The 20,274-nt window shown below is 38.9% G+C and overlaps 1 protein-coding gene across 3 annotated transcripts in view; it reads left to right on the top strand.

Annotated features, from left to right (window-relative positions):
• The window catches only part of PPP2R5E (protein phosphatase 2 regulatory subunit B'epsilon), a 160,275-nt gene extending 140,001 nt beyond the window's left edge, over positions 1-20,274 (top strand). For 2 of the 3 annotated variants that reach the window (XM_055538290.1, XM_055538289.1), the window contains exons 8-14: positions 1,413-1,521; positions 2,962-3,015; positions 3,119-3,169; positions 4,814-4,933; positions 8,117-8,244; positions 10,314-10,415; positions 15,591-16,968. In XM_055538290.1, coding sequence (XP_055394265.1) covers positions 1,413-1,521; positions 2,962-3,015; positions 3,119-3,169; positions 4,814-4,933; positions 8,117-8,244; positions 10,314-10,415; positions 15,591-15,690 — 664 coding nt within the window. In that variant the 3' untranslated portion in view covers positions 15,691-16,968. Of the gene's footprint in view, positions 1-1,412; positions 1,522-2,961; positions 3,016-3,118; positions 3,170-4,813; positions 4,934-8,116; positions 8,245-10,313; positions 10,416-15,590 lie in introns of all 3 variants that reach the window. The other variant, XM_055538291.1, reaches the window with a different exon arrangement.

Here is a 20,274-nt window from a genome sequence, read left to right as displayed (position 1 = left end):
TAATTATTTTGGAATGACAGAAAGAGCCAACAGTTTATTCGTTATTCATCTAATCACCGTCAGACCTTTACTCAAACATCATCTTCTTGTCAGTTTCGTTTCTCTGCCATAATATTTGAGAGCAGGTTTACAATAAACTAGAGGGACATCCCTGGTGGCACAGTGGATAAGAATCTGCCTGCCAGTGCAGGGGACATGGGTTTGATCTGGCCTGGGAAGATTTCACATGCTGTGGGCAACTAAAGCCTGTGCAGCACAACTACTGAGCCCATGCTGTAGAGCCCACAAGCTGCAACTGCTGAGCCCTCGTGCCGCAAGTCCTGAAGGCTGCACACCCAAGAGCCTGTGTTCTGCAACGAGAGCAGCCTGTGCACTGCCACCAAGAGTAGCCCCCGCTTACTGCAGCTAGAGAAATCCCGCACACAGCAAGGAGGACCCAGCATAGCCAAAAATAAATAAATACAGTATTTTTTTTAAAATTAGAAAGATTGCAATTTTCAAAGGGCCCATGTACCAGGTGTAGTTCTTGAACGGCTGCTGCCTGGAGTAGTGAAATGAATTGGGGAGAGACAGCTGTTGTTGGGTTTCCACACACAAGGGAGTCTAATGTAGCTGGACAATGTGATTACTTAGTCTCTCCTCCTAATATGAGGAGAGAGAGAAGGTGGAGCCACTTGGTTCCCTTTAGGACTTCCCACGGGTGGGCTTTATACCCTGGGGTATTCTTGGCATGAGCAGATTTCAGGGATGGAAAGAAACACTGTCTGGAAATGGAAAGGGTCATCAGTGAACCAGGCCAGTGATTATTTGGGGAAGGATAAGGGGGAAGGAACGGAGAAGGCAAAGGCACCTCACTCCAGTACTCTTGCCTGGAAAATCCCATGGATGGAGGAGCCTGGTTGGCTGCAGTCCATGGGGTCACGAATAGTTGGATACGACTGAGAGACTTCACTTTCACTTTTCGCTTTCATGCATTGGAAAAGGAAATGGCAACCCACTCCAGTGTTCTTGCCTGGAGAATCCCAGGGACGGGGGCGCCTGGTGGGCTGCCGTCTATGGGGTCGCACAGAGTCGGACACGACTGAAGTGACTTAGCAGCAGCAATAGCAAGGGGGAAGGAAAAATAAAGAGTTTTGATACAAAAGCTTTTGGGAACTGTGCATCTAAGTGTAAGAGCTCAAGAGCCTTTGCTGGGAGATCAGAAGCAAATTTCCTTCTTTTAAATTCTCTTTCTACTTAAAGGTATTCTTTAAAGCAACTGAAAGGACTTGAATGCCACTGGGGTGGGTTTTGGTTTGTTCTGGATCAAACAGAAACTGATTTAGATATAGCCTGATCTCACAAGAACGCATCTCAATTTAGCTTGTTGTGGTAATAACATCACTAATTCATGTCTCTTTTCTTTTTCCTAGTATTATCAATGGCTTTGCTTTACCTCTCAAGGCAGAACACAAACAGTTCCTGGTGAAAGTGTTGATCCCTTTACACACTGTCAGGAGCTTATCACTCTTCCATGCCCAGGTAGAATTTTGTACAACTACTTTTGGAAGCAAAATAAAGTTTGTAAACCCATTGTTTTGTTGTTCTTATTATTTACTTAATTTAAACAAACAAAAGGCTTGTGGAAGTTAAAAATATTCCCCAAAGCAAATAAAATATGTATATATTTGCCTGTGTATAGGAGAATCATGGGAATTATTTCTTAAGTGGGAACAGCAGTTGCTTAATCATCTCATCTCACAGAGAGAACTTAGTTGCCCAAGTTCATAATCATATATTCAGCGGGTTGCATGTGATAAACATGTAGATGGGCTTTTCAGATTTAGACATTTGGAGGTATGTAATCATTTTGGAATGTTCTCAGATCTTTTAGCCCATCCTCATCTTGCGTTAGTCTGTCCTTGCCCTTTTTACCCCCTCTTCTAGTTCATTCACCTTTTTTTTCTCACCTTCTCCATACAAATAACACTCTCACAAGAAATCCAATCAACCGATATTTTCACTTTAGCCTCCATTACTTTAAAAAGCATACCTTGTCTAGTCCCCGCATTCTAATTTCCCCGCTAACACTGCCTTGCATGGTAAGCATGTCACTAGGGGGTAGATACACGATATCATGGCATTTTAGTTTTAGCATTTCAAACCTCTGACATGCCCCCTCCCTGTAATGGGAATGTTTTGAGTCTTCATAAAAATGTAACACATCTTTCAGAGTAGTGTTCCTCTTTAAATGTGAAATAGTGTGTTTCGAGGAAAAATTAGCCCATATGCTTCTAATTTAGAACACCATCAAAATATTGTTTCACAAGAGTGAATTTCTTGTCCAAGAATCTTTCTGAGCCCCTTTGCTGATCTTGCCTTGAGTTTTTGAAATAGGATATCACACTTCATGATCATTTAAAAAAATTCTTACCTTGATGAGTTAGCATCAGATGTAGAACTCTTCGTGTTTATTCAGGGTTCTATCCATGGCAGGTACAACCTTTTAAATCTTTCCATGAAACTGTTTCAACTTGGATGTGCCATTTCAGGTGGTCAGCAGTGTTTTCAGTTAAGTGCCTGCTTCTCAGATAGGACTCTTCTGGAACCACAGTAAAACCCTATATTGTTAATGTTCCAGCAAAGAGAAAAGAAACCCGTGAGATGTAGCGCAAACTCTATGAAGATGAGATACTTTCAGAACATACTGGATGTTGTATTTCACCTCTGCTTTTCATTAACTGACTACTTCATGTCCCAACATTCTTTTTAAAAAAATTTCCCTGCTGCCTTATTAGTGTCGATCTTTGGCTTGAAAAAGTAGCTTATTTTCCTTTATATGTATTTTATTTTTTAAATGAATTGAATGTGAAGTTATTAAAACCAGACTCTGGAAGCTTTTTAGGGCTTTTTAATAATACATCTTTGAGCCCTGAGCATATAGAATTTCTAATTTTGTCTTCTGTTTGCTTGTTTTTCCAGCTGGCATATTGCATAGTACAGTTTCTGGAGAAAGATCCTTCACTCACAGAACCAGTAAGTATTTTTTCTATAATTTTAAAAAACTTCAGAAAAACCACTTTTCATGGAGTATATAAGAAAAATGAAGTGCAATTTGTTTTTCTCCTTTTCATTTTAGGTTATTAGGGGATTAATGAAATTTTGGCCCAAAACATGTAGTCAAAAAGAGGTAAGTGTTCAGTGTCCATGTGTTAATAGCTTACTAGAGCACTGAGATAATAGGCATCTGTAAAGATGCATTGTCTTAGCTAATCCTCATGGTAACTCAGAATAAGGCAGGACTGTAAATATTCTCATTTTACTAGTTATGAAATTGATATTTAGGGGTTAAGTAGCCTTCCTGGGTACACCAAGTTTAGGTGATTAGGCCAGAGCCTTCCCCCCTGATTCCTGCACCCTGGGCTTTTATCCTGGTCTGCTCACTGATGTCCGCTTCCTACAGAGTATGGAGGTTTTGCTGTCACTGTTGATAGATGCTATAGCAACCTGCCCAGATACCCACTTTAAAGCATCATGTGGGTGAGATCTTACTATGCACAATTTTAAAATATGTTGCAGACCTTTAGTTTCAGCTGTTCACAAGTGGCCCTGGAAATCCCTCATTTATAATCATTTGTACTTTTGCCAAGATCTCACCGGGCATGTGCAGTGTGAGGTTGTGGCGGAAGCGAGTCTCTTTGCAAAGTGAGCCTCGCTGAGCACCAGATCTATACCACCTTTTCTGAAAGGTTAGAAACCATGTAGAAAACGGCCCAGAAACAAAGGTCAGCAGTTGCTTTTATATTTGGAGAGTGTTTTAGAAGAAATTCAGAATGTTTCTTAACAAATGGTAAGGCTCGACTATATTTCACTTTTGATGGAACACCCTCCTTCTCAAATCAGCTTCAGTTCGCCAAAGCCCTCCTTTACATATTTTCAGAAACTCTTCTAATTTCTTAATACCTGTTAGGTAAAATTAAACTAGTCATTGCTACCCAGATGCATCTTAAGATATGAAAAGATCATTTTTCATATTTTAATTGCATACTTATTTTCTAGGCAGTCATTTCTTCCTACCTAAATGGGAATATTGTTTTTACTTCTCTCTCTGTTTTCCATTATATTTAAAACAAGTGACTGTACTATTGATTTGGCTCCATTTTGTGATCTAAAAGCTCTGGTTTTGGAAGCACAGGGTACTGAGGCAATGAGATTCATTGTGCTCAATAGCGAGCGAGTGTGTACATATGTACATGTAAGTGTGGAGAATGGGTCAGCGTGTGCTGAGGAGTTTAAAGTGGCATCTGTCTGTGACTAAATCTGCTCACTGGTGTGTCTCTGACTTTGTATGTTCTGTGAACCGGTGTCTCCTAGAGGAGCACCTAGCTCATGGCACGGGGCTGTCAATGTTTGGCAAATATCTGCATGTGCCGCAGTGGACTTTGTCCATCATGCAAGACGGCCACTCGCCTACCGTTTTAAAAATATGGAGGCGGGGAGGCAAGCCCCACAGGGACAGTCCCGTTTCCCAGGGCCCTGCTGCAGTGTGTAAGTACCCCCTGCTTTATGTGATAGATGTAGCACACAGAGTATTTTTTCCAAAGTAAATAGAATCACATCTTCAATGCTGTAGGAAATTTGTTCTTAACAAGTACCCTCTGGTGAATTTCTTAGGAAATAAACATCTAACATAAGTTAAATTCTGATTTGTTCATGTTCGATTTTATGCATAAATTTTCACTATATTAAAACCGTGCAAAATTCTCGTTTTCCTCATTGTCTGTATAGATTTTTAATCAATACCTGACACTTGGTGTTTTGCATGTACTTCTAGGTCATGTTCCTTGGGGAGCTGGAAGAAATACTGGATGTGATTGAACCTTCGCAATTTGTTAAAATCCAAGAACCTTTGTTTAAACAAATCGCCAAGTGTGTGTCTAGCCCCCATTTTCAGGTTAGTTAAAAAGAGGGCATGAGCCAGAGTGGCTTGTACAACATGTATTATTTTGGTCAAGTTTTATTTCTATTGAAAGAAATGTAATGGACACTAGCTACCTGTTGTTTTTATTGGCTGTTTTTTCACCTGATAATAATACTTGTGATAATCACCACCTTCATCTTGAACTCTTGCTACATGACATCCACTGTGATGGTGCATTCTGTCTAGTAACTTGAATTCTCATGACCACTCTGCAGGCAGGGCAGTATGATTTTTACAGATGTAAACACTGACCTTCAGAGTGGTTCAAGAACTTGTCTCAAATGAAAGGGCTGAATAAGAGGTGGACAGGTAGGACTCCTATGGTGTGTAAGAGAGAATGGTGAATAAAGCTTAGGAGAAAAAAAGAATGCTGATCTTCTTTACTGTGTTAGATGTTTCACATACATTACTCCTGAACTTCAGATTATCCTATAAGACTTCCCCACTCCACTTTCTAGATGAGAAAAAGGAGGTTCAGAAAATGATCTGTTGAAGTTCCCAAGAGGGAGAGAGGAGTCACATGGCATAGCTTCTTGTGAAAGCCTGTGACCTTCCGGTGGCACCAGTCTGCCTCCTTGTGGCCACTCTGAGAGATTACAGGGAAGGTGAGCCTGGGCAACGCTTTTCTCCACTGGGGCCATTTAAGTTGTGCTGTGGGACCCACACTGGAGAGAAGAAGGTGATCTGGGGTGAAACACATTAGATTTTCTAATTTGGCACTCTCATCAAAGGTCCAAATCACAGACCTAGAGAATTGACTGTTTATATACTGCCTCGTGATTGGAAGAGAGTGTTCAGATTGCAGTTGGCGGCACAAAGCCCCGCTGCTAGCATGATGGACTTGATGGTAGACTTCCCTCTGAGCTGTTATTATCTTGCATAGTTAGAGACACTGGCTGTTGCTGTTCTAATTTTTGACCTAAAGACATCTTTAGTATGTCAAGTCAGTAATCTAATGACAACCTTGCAGTTGTACCACAGAGCCAAGAAAAAAAAAAAAAAGAAACCATTCTATGAACCATCGCATTCAGATGATATGACACATGTCTAGATTTCTTTGAAAATGCAGGACCCTTTGTAGATGTTTTACATATTACTCATGGTCTGTGGTACTCAAATACTTGGATTGTTTACCTTATTTTTCAGTTTTTATTATGTGTTTGGGGGTAGTGGAGGGCAAAGAGCAGGAATCTCTTTCCAAATGAGCATTATCAGGAAGACAGACTCATGTGGAGCTCAGAAGCATCAAAGGGAGACAGAGTGTCTTAATCCACTGGGTCTGTGTCTTAGGGCTACTTAACAAAATACCACAGACTGGGTGGCTTATAAAAAACAGAAAACTTTTCTCAGAGTCCCAGGGGCTGGCAGTCTGAGATCAGGGTGGCAGCATGTTTGGGTGAGGGCTCTCTTTTGGGTCACAGACTTCTTGTTGTATCCTCACGTAGTAGAAGGAGCTAGGGGGGTTCTCGGGGGTCTCTCTGAAAAGGCATTAATTCCATCATCTTTGGAGGTTAGGATCTCAATGTAGGAGTTTTGGAGGACACAAACATTTAGACCACAGCAGACTTCCATAGCGCTTCCCAGGTGGTGCTAGTGATAAAGAATCCACCTGTCAATGCAGGAGATGCAAGAGACATGGGTTCGGTTCTTGGGTTGGGAAGATCCCTCTGGAGATGGCATGGCAACCCACTCCAGTATTTTTGCCTAGAAAACCCTGTGGACAGAGGAGCCTGGCAGGCAACAGTCCATGGGGTCACAAAGAGTTGGACATGATTTGAGCACACACATGTCTGTGTGGCTTAAACAATAGGAATTGATTTCTCATAGTTCTGTAGGCTGGAAGTCTGAGATCAGAGTGCCAGCATGGTCTGCTGCTGGGAGGGTTCTTTCTGGCTTGTACATCTTCTCACTGTGTCTTCGCATGGCCTTTCCTTGCTGCATGCTTGAGGGAAGAAGCAAATCTCTTGCTTCCTCTTCATACAAGGTCACCAAGCCTATCTGATTAGGACCTCACCCATATGACCTCATTTAACCTTAATTACCTCCTATTTTCAGATGCACTCACACTAGAGGTTAGGGCTTCAGCAAATGAATTTTGTGGAGGGGGTGGGGACAGATTTATTAAATGTATTTAAAAGAAGCATAATTTCTTAATCCATGTAAATGAAAGAAACTCTTTTCCTTTCCCCATATAACTACTCTTAGAGTTTTTAGTGTTGTTTTTTTTTTTTTTTGGTATTGTTTTTTTTTCTTCTGAGACTTTGGTTTACTTGAATGCTTATTGTTATCTTAGATTGCTTTTTAGATTTTTTAGGTTTTCTTTGAAGCATTCCTTTGAATTCAGAGAGTCAGTTGATAAAAGTGGCGGTCAGAAAAAAGAGGTCTGAGATAGCAAGTGCATGTACATACAGCCAGTATCCCTAAGTCCAAAACTGAGTGCCTTCCTCCTGGCTTACCCAGTTCAAAGGAGGGGACCAGAAATGAACTCTGGAAGGAGTCTGGGCACTAGACTCATGTCTCAGTTTATCACTGACAAGCAGTGTGACTGTAGCCAGGTTCCCCATCTCTCTGAACCCCAGTGCCCTTGTTTGTACAGTGGTACCCACTCCTCGGATGGTGGTAAGGATGACACATTCTGCCTGCAGGCTGGGCATAGTCTCTGGCCAAAGGAGGTGTTTAGCAAATGCGCCTGCTCTGCAGGGATGGGCAGCTGCGTTTTCTACAGCAACTATTGACTGAAGGCCAGCTACATGCTGGGCCCTGTGGTTGATCTGAAGTGTGTGGGATGAAAGAGGTGAGCCAGGAAGGGAATTAAAGTGATGGGAAACAGCATGGCATTTAGAAGCAGGGTGAAGGTGTCTGATGCTTGTGAGCTGTGTAGGGAAAATGTGGAATCAGGAGAATAAATGTGTTAAAAGGAGAATAAAAATAAGCAGGTAGCAGATCTTCTTTTTCTTTCCCAAATTGATTAACCAGTTTGGAACTTTGTGAAAGATTTTAAACCCACAAATACGTAAAGTGTGATTAATACTTAATTTTATACTTGTTTGAATGATACTAAAATAGTCTTAAAATACTTTTTTTGAAGAGGTTATAATTTTGTTTTATCTTTGTCTTTTTCTCTCTGTTAACATTTTCTTTTTCCTTTTCTCAAAGGTGGCAGAAAGGGCACTCTATTATTGGAATAACGAATACATCATGAGTTTAATAGAAGAAAACTCTAACGTCATCCTTCCCATCATGTTTTCCAGTCTTTATAGGATTTCAAAAGAACATTGGAATCCGTAGGTTTTCACAGTTTTCCCTCTCCTTCTCTTTCTTCCTCCCTCCCTTCTTCCCTCCTCCTCTTCCTTCCTTCCTTCTTTCCTCCCTGCTCTCCATACCTCCCTCTCTCCTTCCATCTTTCCCTCTCCTTCTCTCTTTTGGCCTCTCTTCCTCCTTCCTTCTCTTTTGCTTGATAAAATGTCTTGTATGCATGCTGTATGTCAGATGTTGTGCGTGCTGCTGAAGATACGTGTGTGAAAAGGTAAAATGTCTACATTTTAGAAATTCACTGACTGGTTGGGGAGACCCACAAGTAAACAGACTTTTTTATAAAACAGTGTTTTAAGTGTTGCTGTGTTCACGTATCTGTTTATTTGAGGGCATCTTAACCTGTCTATGAATATTGCTAAGATCTTTTGGGGATGCTCTGGATCAAGTGGAGAGATTTGTATTATATTGATGGGGGTGATGATGCTCATACTGAATCTTAAAAGAATTGGGCAAGTGGATGGGATAGGGGTAGCCCATGGAGATAGTGGGTTTACCCATCGCCTAAAAAGGCACAAAAGTTAAGAAGCACCTGTCGTGTTCTGAGGCCTGTGAATTTGGGAGGGCTGAAGCACACGCTCATTTGAGAAAGTAGAGTAGTGCCTATGTGAATCTTCACCAAGTAAATAATAAGGAAACATTAGAGAGTTGTAGGAAGGGAAGTGGTCTGAATTGATTTGCATTTTAGCGAGATCCATTTTTTAAAAACCAACTCAGTCATTATACATATTCTGTAGAGGGTAAAAACATTTTTGAATGTTTTTTGTCATCTAGTTTTATGAAAGTTAAAGCATTCTGTATTTGAATGACTTGACATGTTTCTCTATGACATAGAAAGAAAATTGAATGTGGCATTAAAAATGAAATATAATTCAGTATTTCCATAATATGTTTGTCTACAAGTTTTGCATACAACTGTAAAATGTCATGTTTCTCACTTTTCACATTTGTTAAATTCGTGACTAAAGCTTATAAAAATATAAGAGCTGGCAAACAGTTAAATCTCATTATGTAGGGAGCCTCTTGAGAACCTAGAATGGTTCTGGCACGTGTCCTTAACCGCTCAGCAGAATGTGTTTGCCTTTTCTCCATCACAGCTCCATCACGGTCATATCTGAGAAGGTCTTTCTTTTCAACAAAAGACAGCTGAAGTTTCTCTTTTAATGAACACAGGGTAGAAGCAACACAGTAAACCCACTTATAAATGTTTTAGAAACTTCAAACCCAAGGAATGCCTTTTTCAGTGGTGTTGGAAAACACACGAAATGGAAGAAATGTATAGTTTTGCACAGGGAAGTGTTGTTTAGATTCTAGTCTGGAGATACTAGGCTTGTCATGGCAGAGTCCTCACATTGCCGAGAGCTTATTCTTAGACTTGATAAGCATGGGCAGCCGTTTGGCTCTTGAGCTGTTTAGTGTTCCATCACTGATAGCAGCCATCACCAGCTAACCAGTTACCTTCGGCCTGTGTGTTGAGTCAGCAAGAGGACTGATGCAAATCACCACTAGAAATGTAACTCTTATTAAGCTGCCCAACTTACAAGGGGGGCTTGGTATCATCTTTGAATATGAATTATAGATGTATAAAATTTGTTACCATGGAAACAGCCTTTGATTTTGATGAATTATGTATTTTATCACTTTAGAAATAAAATTCTATGCAAATTCAGGTCTCAAAGGTTGGTCCTGCCACAAGTGTTCATTTTTAGGGTGAAGTTGCTTTATACTTGCCTTTTTATTAATGGGAATTAACAAGTGCCCATAGGCAAGTCTATTCTGGGTACCAGTGATTAGAAGGGCAAAATTAGATTTTCTTTTTCTAATCCTGCCAACCCCTTAGAAAGATCTCTTGTCTAAAGAATGTAGCTCTCTTCATGTGGAAATGAATTGTAGGCCATTTCTAGTTGTTCCGACTAAAAAAGGGATGGTGACTAGGTGGTGTGAGCAGCTCATTAGGGTAAAGGTTGTACATCCATTTTCTTCGGGCAGCAACCCATTACATAGGACTAAACAACACGTTCCTTTCTCTTTGTGCTTCCAGGGCTATTGTGGCGTTAGTGTACAATGTGTTGAAGGCGTTTATGGAAATGAACAGCACCATGTTTGATGAGCTGACAGCCACATACAAGTCAGATCGTCAGCGGTAACTTTTTAAAGCTTTTTTGTCAGCTGTGCATAAAACTATTGAGTTCTTTCCTTGCTCTTTGCTGAATTTGCCTCCTTGTACCTGAAATCCTAAGCAGCACGATTTTATTTATTTCCATATTCATTTTCGCATGTGCATTAGCTGTGTCTTTATTAGTGTGTCACTGGGTAACAAAGTGTCATTTTGGTTAAGTCTGCTTTCCTCCTCCCTTCCCTAATGTTTCTCTTCTGCGTCCAGATTAGAAGCCTGATGCATAACTGGTGTTTCAGGCCCACATAAGGGGACCATCAGGTTGATAGCCATCTGGATTCACTCCCATTCTGAACTAGAATGGGGCTGATTTGTCCTTCACTCCAGCAGCAAGAGAGATGGGGCATGCTTTTGTTTAGCTCTTTGACCCAGAACTTAACTTTCTATGCTAGAACCCAGCACATTCCTGTGATTTAAAGGGCAGTGAAAAGAAAAAGGTAGAGAGTATTATGCAAATCTTGATACGTTTAAGGTCAAAGGGAGCAGAAACCAGTTGAACTCATTATAATAAATGCTTCTGGTTTCATGGGTCTTTCTTGATTTCATTTATGTGATTCTTCAATTTTGTTATTTCTCGTTCAGTATATTCAACTTTCCAAAAGATGTGTCTTAGTCTGTGTGGGCTGCTATACCATATTATAGGTATCTTGTGGGTAGCTTCCAAACAACAAAAATGTTCTGGAATCCAGAAACCCAAGAGCATGGTGCCACCATAGTTGGGTGAAGGCCCTCTTTCTGGTTCAGAGCTGGTACCTTCTCACTGTGTCTTTGCAAGGTGGAAGGGGCAAGGGATCTCTGTGGGGTCTCTTTTATAAGAGCACTAATCCCATTCATGAGGGCTCCACCCTCATGACCTAATCACCCCAAAGGCCCCACCTACTAATACCATCACCTCTGGGGTTTAGGATGTCAACATGTGAATTTTGGGGGCACACAAATATTCAGACCCTGACTTCGATGTACTTGGAGAGGTTGAGGAAAGTCTGGAGAGCTAGTTAGTAGTTGAACCGCTGGGTTGACTTTTCTCATCCAGAAGAAAATGTCAGCTTTGTGTATATTATAAAACCATAGACTTTCAAGGATCCCAGTGTTCATACTCAGGACCTGGCTAAACCTCCTGAGAAAAACTGTCTGTGGTTCCTTTGCACCTTTTCCTGATTTTTAATATGTTACTTGGATTTTAGATAAAAGGAGCAATGAAGGGAAAGGTTTGGTGGCAGGGGACGGATGATCGTCATAGTGATTTTTTAAAAAATTACCAGGATATGGTATACAAGAGCAACTTTATGGAATATGAAAAGTGTTTAATAGTAGAGAGAAGAGACTTGAGTTGTTTTTAATACCATGTTGAGGTAAAAATCAGTTATTGGATATGTTGTACCAGACTTAAAGAACTTTTAATTTACTATATTTGTAGTTGTTTCAAATCATTAAATTTATAATAACCCTCCATGTTTCAAACTTAAAATCTTTAAAAAATGTTATTTAAGTGAAGGGAATACAGGGCAAATTTTCATACTGTGATATACCATTAAGGAGTGCATTGTACGTAATATCCTTCTTTTTATAGTAACTAAAAACCATTTTTATTTTCCTAGTTGAATAAGAATTAAATCTGTAGAAATCCATTAAGACTACTGAAGACCTGTTTCTAAAATATTCAAATCATTTGAATTAATTTCATTCATTTTTATTGAATTTCAAAACTGTTTTATGATCATTTATCATTTAAACTAAATAGGCCAGCCTCTAGAAAAAGATAATTAACAGCAAATAGACACTATGAAGCTGACTATGACAGTCTGGTGTTTTAAAGTGATTTATAGCGAGTGGACTTTCTTAATGACAGAAGGAGTATTTAAAAACTAGTATTTTGTCTAATGAGCAATACAAGGGTATACTTAGTAGATGGAAATACTAGTTTTTCCATGGATATAGGAAGAGAAAAAGAGACTAAAGAGATTTATTTGGTATTGTCCAACAAGAGCTTCTCTGGTGGCTCAAATGGTAAAGAATCCGCCTGCAGTGTGGGAGACCTGGGTTCGATCCCTGGGTTGGGAAGAGTCCCCTGGGTTGGGAAGAGTCCCCTGGCGGAGGGAATGGCAACCCACTCCAGTATTCCTAGCTGGAGAATCCCCATGGACAGAGGAGCCTGGTGGGCTACAGTGCATGGGTCACAAAGAGTCCCAACAAGAAATGAAAAGAGGATTTATTTCTAGAAGGCAAGAAGTTAGTAACTGTTGCAGGTCAGATCAACATTTTTTAAAATATTGAATCTGAAAATGGTGGGTGGAATAAGTAACTAACTCTGACGGATACATATGTCAACATTACTGCTCTGTGAAATTGTAACAGGGAGTTTGACATTATCCCTAGTATGACAGCGTAGTGAAGTTTTAAACTGCCACCTACAGGGAGAGAGAAAAGTGGGAAAGAATAGGGGTGACAGAAGCTATATCAGAAATATTTAGGGTTTTTGAAGATAAAGCTGTCAGTATAAAATATGTATGATAACTCAGCAAAAAAGTTTACCTAGAAGAAAAGCCCCATAGGGTAGACTGCTGCTGCTGCTAAGTTGCTTCAGTCATGTCTGACTCTGTGCGACCCCATAGACGGCAGCCTACCAGGCTCCTCTGTCCATGGGATTCTCCAGGCAAGAACACTGGCGTGGGTTGCCATTTCCTCCTCCAATGCGTGAAAGTGAAAAGTCAGAGTGAAGTCGCTCAGTTGTGTCTGACTCTTAGCGACCCCATGGACTGTAGCCCACCAGGCTCCTCTGTCCATGGGATTCTCCAGGCAAGAACACTGGCGTGGGTTGCCATTTCCTCCTCCAATGCGTGAAAGTGAAAAGTCAGAGTGAAGTCGCTCAGTTGTGTCTGACTCTTAGCGACCCCATGGACTGCAGCCCACCAGGCTCCTCTGTCCATGGGATTTTCCAGGCAAGAGTACTGGAGTGGGGTGACTGCATTGATTGCTATACAACTCTTGATCAAAGACTGGTGAAATGCCTCAGTAACAAGATTATGAATGTTTAATCATATCAGCTCTTCATTTAAGCTGCAAATTAGGGCAATAAGAACCTAACATATATTGAAGCTGTTTTTTAGTTGAATAAAGTCTCTAAAGCCCTTGCTTACTGTCTTCCTCCTCTTCCAAGTAAAAAGATCAATATGCATTGAAACTCAGCAGGATCAGCAGAATTTACTTTCAAATCAGTATTCTATGATAACATTTATTTAGACCTAATGTTGGGCTTCCCTGGGATTCCATTGTTTAAGAATCTGCCTTGCCGTGCAAGGGAAACCTGTTTGATCCCTGGTCTGGGAAGAGCCCACATCCTAGAGCCACTAAGCCCGTGTGCCATAACTACTGAGCCAGCCCTCTAGAGCCCGAATCACAATGACTGAACCCACACAGTGAATCTGCCGAAGCCCAAGTGCCTGGAGCCTGCGCTCTGCAACAAGAGAAGCCACTGCACTGAGAAGCCTGTTCCACCGCAATGAAGAGCCCCCGCTCACCATGACTAGAGAAGGGCCTGCACGGCAACGAAGACCCAGCACAGCCAATGATAGATAAATAATAAAGCTTTAGACAGACCTAATGTTATCCCCAAATTGTACTGAGAAACCTAAAGTGATGATTTACCAAACAGTTTTGCTCTGCAATTAGGTATCTAGGATCCATAGTGGTTGGAGAATTATTGCCCTATAAATAAAATTTTTCAGGGTCAAAGGTACCAAGTAGGTAATTGTTTGAAAAACTATTATGCCTACTAAAATTTATATAAAATTTATATTGTATCAAGTGTATTTGAGCCAGTTAAAACTAGTTGCAGTAAACAAGGCTTAAATTGCCAAAATACTAATTATAAAATGATGGAATGGGGATGTAAAAGTCTTTAGATATTTCTAGAGGTATTTTGGCAGGAGGGGATGAAGATTAATTTCTGTTGCTGTAGACAATCAGTACAACTTAAAAAACTGGTAATGACTTAAAAAATATAAGGCAGTGGAATTATATATACATTCCACTTATGTGGATTTCCTTCCCTGAATAAACATACTGTACTACAGTGAAGTGCAAAAGTCTTGCTAAGTCAAATTCTTCCCAAGTGAAGTAGAGCCCCTGTTTTTAGGAATTATCTGAATTTATAGATTCACAAATATTATCAGGTGTGCTGTTTACTGGTTCATCACAACATGAAGAAACTAGGGACAGTGTAGTGAGTTATTTTTAATAAATATGAATTTATAGTGTACCCATGTATTCCTGGATTGCGTACTTATTACTTCATTGATATTAAAGTTAACATCTTTTATTTTATAAAACTATGGTAATCTAAAAATGTCCTTGGCAAAATAAAATTCATTTACCCTATTTTGAACATCTAGTTTTTGGGAAAATTTTAACCAAACAGTAAAATCTGAAGTCTGTAAGTCACAAATTGATATTGAGCCAATTGTAAGGTTTGGAACATTAAAAATTTAATAACTGATAATACTAACAAAGTTCTGTTGAGAAGTAAAACTGGAATTATAGAAGAAAGGATGTTTAGTTTTATATATAGGTATAAAATAAATTCATAATTTGGTTCCTGTGGTTTGATATTTTTAAGAACAAGATTCTGCTAAAGACTTTACATACATACAATGTAGAAAAAATGGACTGTAATAAAGAGGAAGTATGTTTTCTTGACCTACTACCTTCTCTATATCATATCATCTCTAGAAACCCTTTTGAGAAACTATTCAGAGAGAAAAAGAAAATCAGATTTGAACTAGACCCAAAGTAAAAATGGCATTGGATTTAGGGTAACAGATACTTATAAATGTTGATCTTTTTTTTTCTTGGTATTTTGAAGTTAATCTTCCTTATTAAGCTAAGTGTAAAGGAATATTAATGTGAAATGAAATCTTAAAATATTCTTGTCATTTCCTACTCTATGTTGTTTCTATATATGTGTCAAGGAAAAAAAAAAAAAGAGCAGAAAACCAAAAAGATGAAACACCTACAAGTTTAATGCCAGAGTTTTCAGAGATCTTTAAAAGACTGGGTTAAAGTATGTCAAAGGGGCAGTTATTGTTGGATCATCTTTTCAGACTTTCTCAGTTGTTTACCTTATATTCTATTTTTTTTCCCCAGTGAGAAAAAGAAAGAAAAGGAACGTGAAGAATTGTGGAAAAAACTGGAGGATCTGGAGTTAAAGAGAGGTCTTAGACGTGATGGGATAATTCCAACTTAACGAAAATAATGACAGCAACATTACTAACCTGTGGAGTCACACATTTATGTAGTAGAAGATGGAGCAACAGTTTTCTGTATTGTGCAACTTTACAGTAGATTTCACATTTGTTTCATTATTACAACAGCACTGTATATACCTGTCTCTAAGTAAAGGAAAACAAATAAGGACTTCAATCCAAAGTTTGGACAGTAGATGGACTTCTCAGAACTTGGCAAACGTAATTATTGTTCTAACCCTCTTTTAAAAAAAAAAGCAGTCTTCAGAGGTCTGTTGATGAAATTGCTATATTAAAATTCCATTATTGGGAGTTCCTTATTTATCATTAGCAGAGAGTATGAAACAATTTTCAAATGTGAACAATCTTAAATTTAGCTTGTCTTTCTGCTAAGCTGTTAAATGTATTTATAGTAAAGAAAGGAAAAAAAAAAAGACTGTCATTTCCTTATAAGTTTGTATAACATCCTCCTCTGGATAACTTGACTGTAATTTGACATCTTTTCCTTTTGCACATCTTCATGAGTTGAATGTGGAATGGGGCTATGAAGTATAAAGGTCCCGTGTTAAAAGTCTTGTTTACTGGAATGAACATCTTTCCAGTAACCAGGTAGTGCTGGTACTCCTTTAGTTTTAAAATTAGGAGTAAAAGAGAACAGGTGATAAACATGGTAGGGAAGGGAATTTCGGATTCATGCCTGAGTTTATGGTGAATCCAGATTAATGTCTTGAATCCTTTGAAAACAGGCACTGGGACAAGAGAGGGTTCAGCACCTGACCAGTATTAGTTATGTACATCATTGAACACACATAGCAGAGATGTTTTAGAAATGTCAGGAGACATCCTTTCGGACCATTTGGAAATAAGAAAGACAAACACTGAACAGTACAACCATGAAATTGATTGCCAGGATTGTGAATCTAATTGGGAATAGAGTCGAGCAAACAGCTTGGACTGTTTGGAGTTGTTGCCTTACTTTTTAATATGTATTTATAAAGTATTCCAGCAAAAAGAGGATGTAGCCTCTGGGGAAAACAAACAAACAAACATATTACAGTGTTTTTTGTAGATTCTCGTTCTGTATCCCATCACAGCGCCAGCCCTGTTTTTAGCCAGAAAGGATTCAGGATAAACATTATTATGCATTCTGAATTGGATGCGTATTCCTAACTACTGTATTTGTTACCAAAAGTGGTTCTACAAATGCTACTGAAAAAAATCTGGAAATTCCTAATGTCCTGAGTGTTAATAATAAAGTTGAAAAATGCTTTTATATCAAAGGTGCATTGTGACCAAATTGTTTAAGAAAACAAAAAAAACACACAAAATCTAGGGCTGTATTATAGATATATCTTACTGGCTCTCTGCTTTGTATTTGAAAGAGGAATCTTACATCTTGGGGAGTTAAAATGCTGATAACACTTGTGTACATTGTGTACTTAACCTAATGCAGTTGCATTATCATGTACTGAAAGATTCGTGTTTTGGGATTTATTTCCAGGATGCTTTTGCTTGTTATGGACATGGCAGCAGTGAGTTGATAATCCTAAACCATCCCTTCCAGCAGTATTCGTGACATGGAGCTGATTCTGCGTTCATGTGTTGAATTGTGATAGTAGCAAACAGGAACATATGAACTGTTGTTGCTCTTAATAGAAATATGGTATCAATATGGGCTTGTATAGTTTATTCCTTCCATTTAAAATATAAGATAGAATATGCAGTTTTATTCTTTATAAGAAAAAAGGAAAAAAAAAAGAAGCCGCTGACCTTTCTCCCCTATCAAGTGTTTCAGGATTATCAGGTCACAGTTTGTGCATAAAAAGTCAGCCAATTATGGACATTGTCATCTCAATAACTTTGTAAAACAAAAACAGAACTTGGCATTGTTAATTCTGAAAAAGAAACAGCAGTAAAAGAGTCATATGCAATATCAAACACAACATGGTTTAGTGGAATTAATAGATTTTTTTTTTTTTTTAAGAACTTTAATGGGGATTCAATGTAAAGCTGGCAGAGGCTGCCAAAGATGAAAGAACTTACTTTAAAAGTGCTGGAGCAAAGGTGCAAGTTCAAATGCTAAAGATAAAAAATAAATTTGTAACAAACCATCTCCTTCAGCCCTTTTGATTTTAGCCCATGGATTTTGACTTTGCTTTATATTTAATTTTGACAATATGAACTTTGGTTTGCTATCAAGGTCACAGGTTTATGAACTATATCTCTGCCCGTTAGAATGAAATGCAGTCATTTGAAATGAGAAAGACCAGGATTCTTTATTGCACCTTACCCTGTCCTCAGAGCTAAGGTGAAAGCTGTACCGATATCCTTGATGTCAATTTCGTATGTTGAGCATTCCAAACTGAGAAGAATAAAGCCAAATTTTAGACATATTTAAAGAAGCTATTATAGATATATGTCTAAAATTCATAGGGCAACTTCTGAGAAGAAACACTGTCTTTTCTATTTTAACCGCAAGTGACAATGTGACATCTGTCATGTTGTATCAGTGACGCAGAGTAACTGAGGTAACCTGACGGTTGCACTGTGTGACATGTTTAAGGACGTACTTGCTGCATTTGCAGCAGCCCTCTCTCTTTGTCCTTTCCCACATTTCTGCTGTTGCTGCAAGTCGAGTTAATTGTGACAAATGCATCTTTGTGTTATATTTTGTTTGCTTCCTAATTTCCAGAACTATATATAAATATATTTTTTAAATAGCAAATATTGTAGTTAGTGAGTGATGATCACTCCAACCTTACCCCAACCATATTGGTTTCAGGGGTAGGACTAAGAGTGTCTTTGGAAGAAAAACAAAAAACGAAAACAAAACCCTGTGGTTTAGAAGGATGCTGAGGCCTTAGGCTGTGGGCCTGGAACAACCATGTGCGTGAACTGACCCGTCTCATACTTTGAATCAGGCATGCATTCCTTTTCTCATTGTGCAAGCGTCCCCAGTTTTCCCTCAGTGTTTAGTTTTCGTCCTTTGAAATTATTATATTTTGCTCCCCCTAACATCTGTTTTTTATAAAATAAAATAAAAAATAAAAAAAGTGAGATATAAGTAATATCCTCAATGCCTCTGGATACTCACAAGCAGGGTTATACTCCTTCATCTTGGGCTCACTTGCCTAAATGGAAGGGTCTAATTTATTTTGTACCTCCTCCTATGCGTGGGACAGTCCAGGGTGCGGAGCCAGGAATTGCTCATAATTGCACTTGCTATACTTAAATGTATAGCCCTAGGCTCAATCACACTATGGAAAGGGGAAAAAAAAAGTATATTTAGAGCTTTAAAAGCTTTTTTATTTTTTTGTGGGGGCTGGGGTGGGGGGTGGGTGGGAAAGGGAAGAAGTATGGATGTTATTGGCATTTTTAAGTGTTCAGAGGTGTTTCTCCCGCCCCCCTCCCCCCCCCCCCCGTTTTGTTTTTTTCCTTCAATTGGATGCACTGACCTGGCCCAAGAAATAGAGAGATTCTCTCTTTTGATGCTATTACCAATGTTATGACAAAGTGACAGTCGCCTAGAACAAAAAAGGTGGCACCGGACATGATCAGTGATATTTTATTTGCACATCGATATTTTTATTTTTATATTCTGGCTCAGCTGCTTCTCTGAGTGGAGTTAAGGAATGAGCCACAAAGAATTTTTGTAGTAGCTATATTGGGAAGCATTTTATATTTCTCAGTATTTAATTTTGAAACTAAAAGGATGGTGCATCTTGAGAGAAAGCTGAGCACATTTTACTCTAGTGGAATGTTAATTTGTGCTGCTTATTGTGCACGACTGCAGCAGTAGCATCTCTCTTGGAAATAAACATCCCAGATGATGACGTGTATGAATATAGGTTTCCTTTCTACCCCACTCCTTCCCTTCCCTCCCCCGTCTTTCCTTCTTTCCCTTCTCTTTACTTTTTTGGAAATCACTTATTGTATATAAGTTGTAATCCAGACCTCATGTATCAATGGGGAACTTTCAAATATAAATATTACCAATACATTTTCTGGTTGTTGTCTGATTTTTGATTGAGGTATAATGAGAATGACATGTCCATTGCTTTTGGTTTGAGGATTTCGCTTTAGCTTCATACATCTTTTGGTATTTTAGTATTTCATTGTTTTAGCAGGAGAGGGCAGCAAAAGTTCATTTTCCCTGTTAGAAATGCTGTGGTTCATGACTGGTTTTAAATTTAGTTGTGTGTGTGTTTTTTTAAACAGCATCTGTTTGTGGGTAGAGGTAAAAAATGAAACAGTTTTGATATGAAAGTTTGCATATGAAAATTATAGACTGATTTCAACCAGACAGTGAAGACTTCTGATCCACATGAAAGTCAAAAGGCCACAAAAGAATCTTCTGGCACTGGCTAAAATATGCTACTTCCTTTTCAAACACAACAAAATGCAAGCTGAATCTTAAAACACTTGGAGTTTAAAATGTCTTTCTTTGGAAATGATTTACTTTCTTCAAAGTGGTAACAGAAACAAAAATGAAGGTGCTCCCGAAGGAAAATGTAACCTTCCCCTTTCACAGCTGTGTGAGAGGTTCTGTACTGTGGGTACACCCAATAAAGAAGCGGTGAAGAGTT

This window comes from Bubalus kerabau, chromosome 10, assembly GCF_029407905.1.
Source record: "Bubalus kerabau isolate K-KA32 ecotype Philippines breed swamp buffalo chromosome 10, PCC_UOA_SB_1v2, whole genome shotgun sequence".
Taxonomy (NCBI): Eukaryota; Metazoa; Chordata; class Mammalia; order Artiodactyla; family Bovidae; genus Bubalus; species Bubalus kerabau.
Note: the sequence above shows the minus strand (reverse complement) of the source record. Positions and strands in the feature narration are given on the sequence as shown.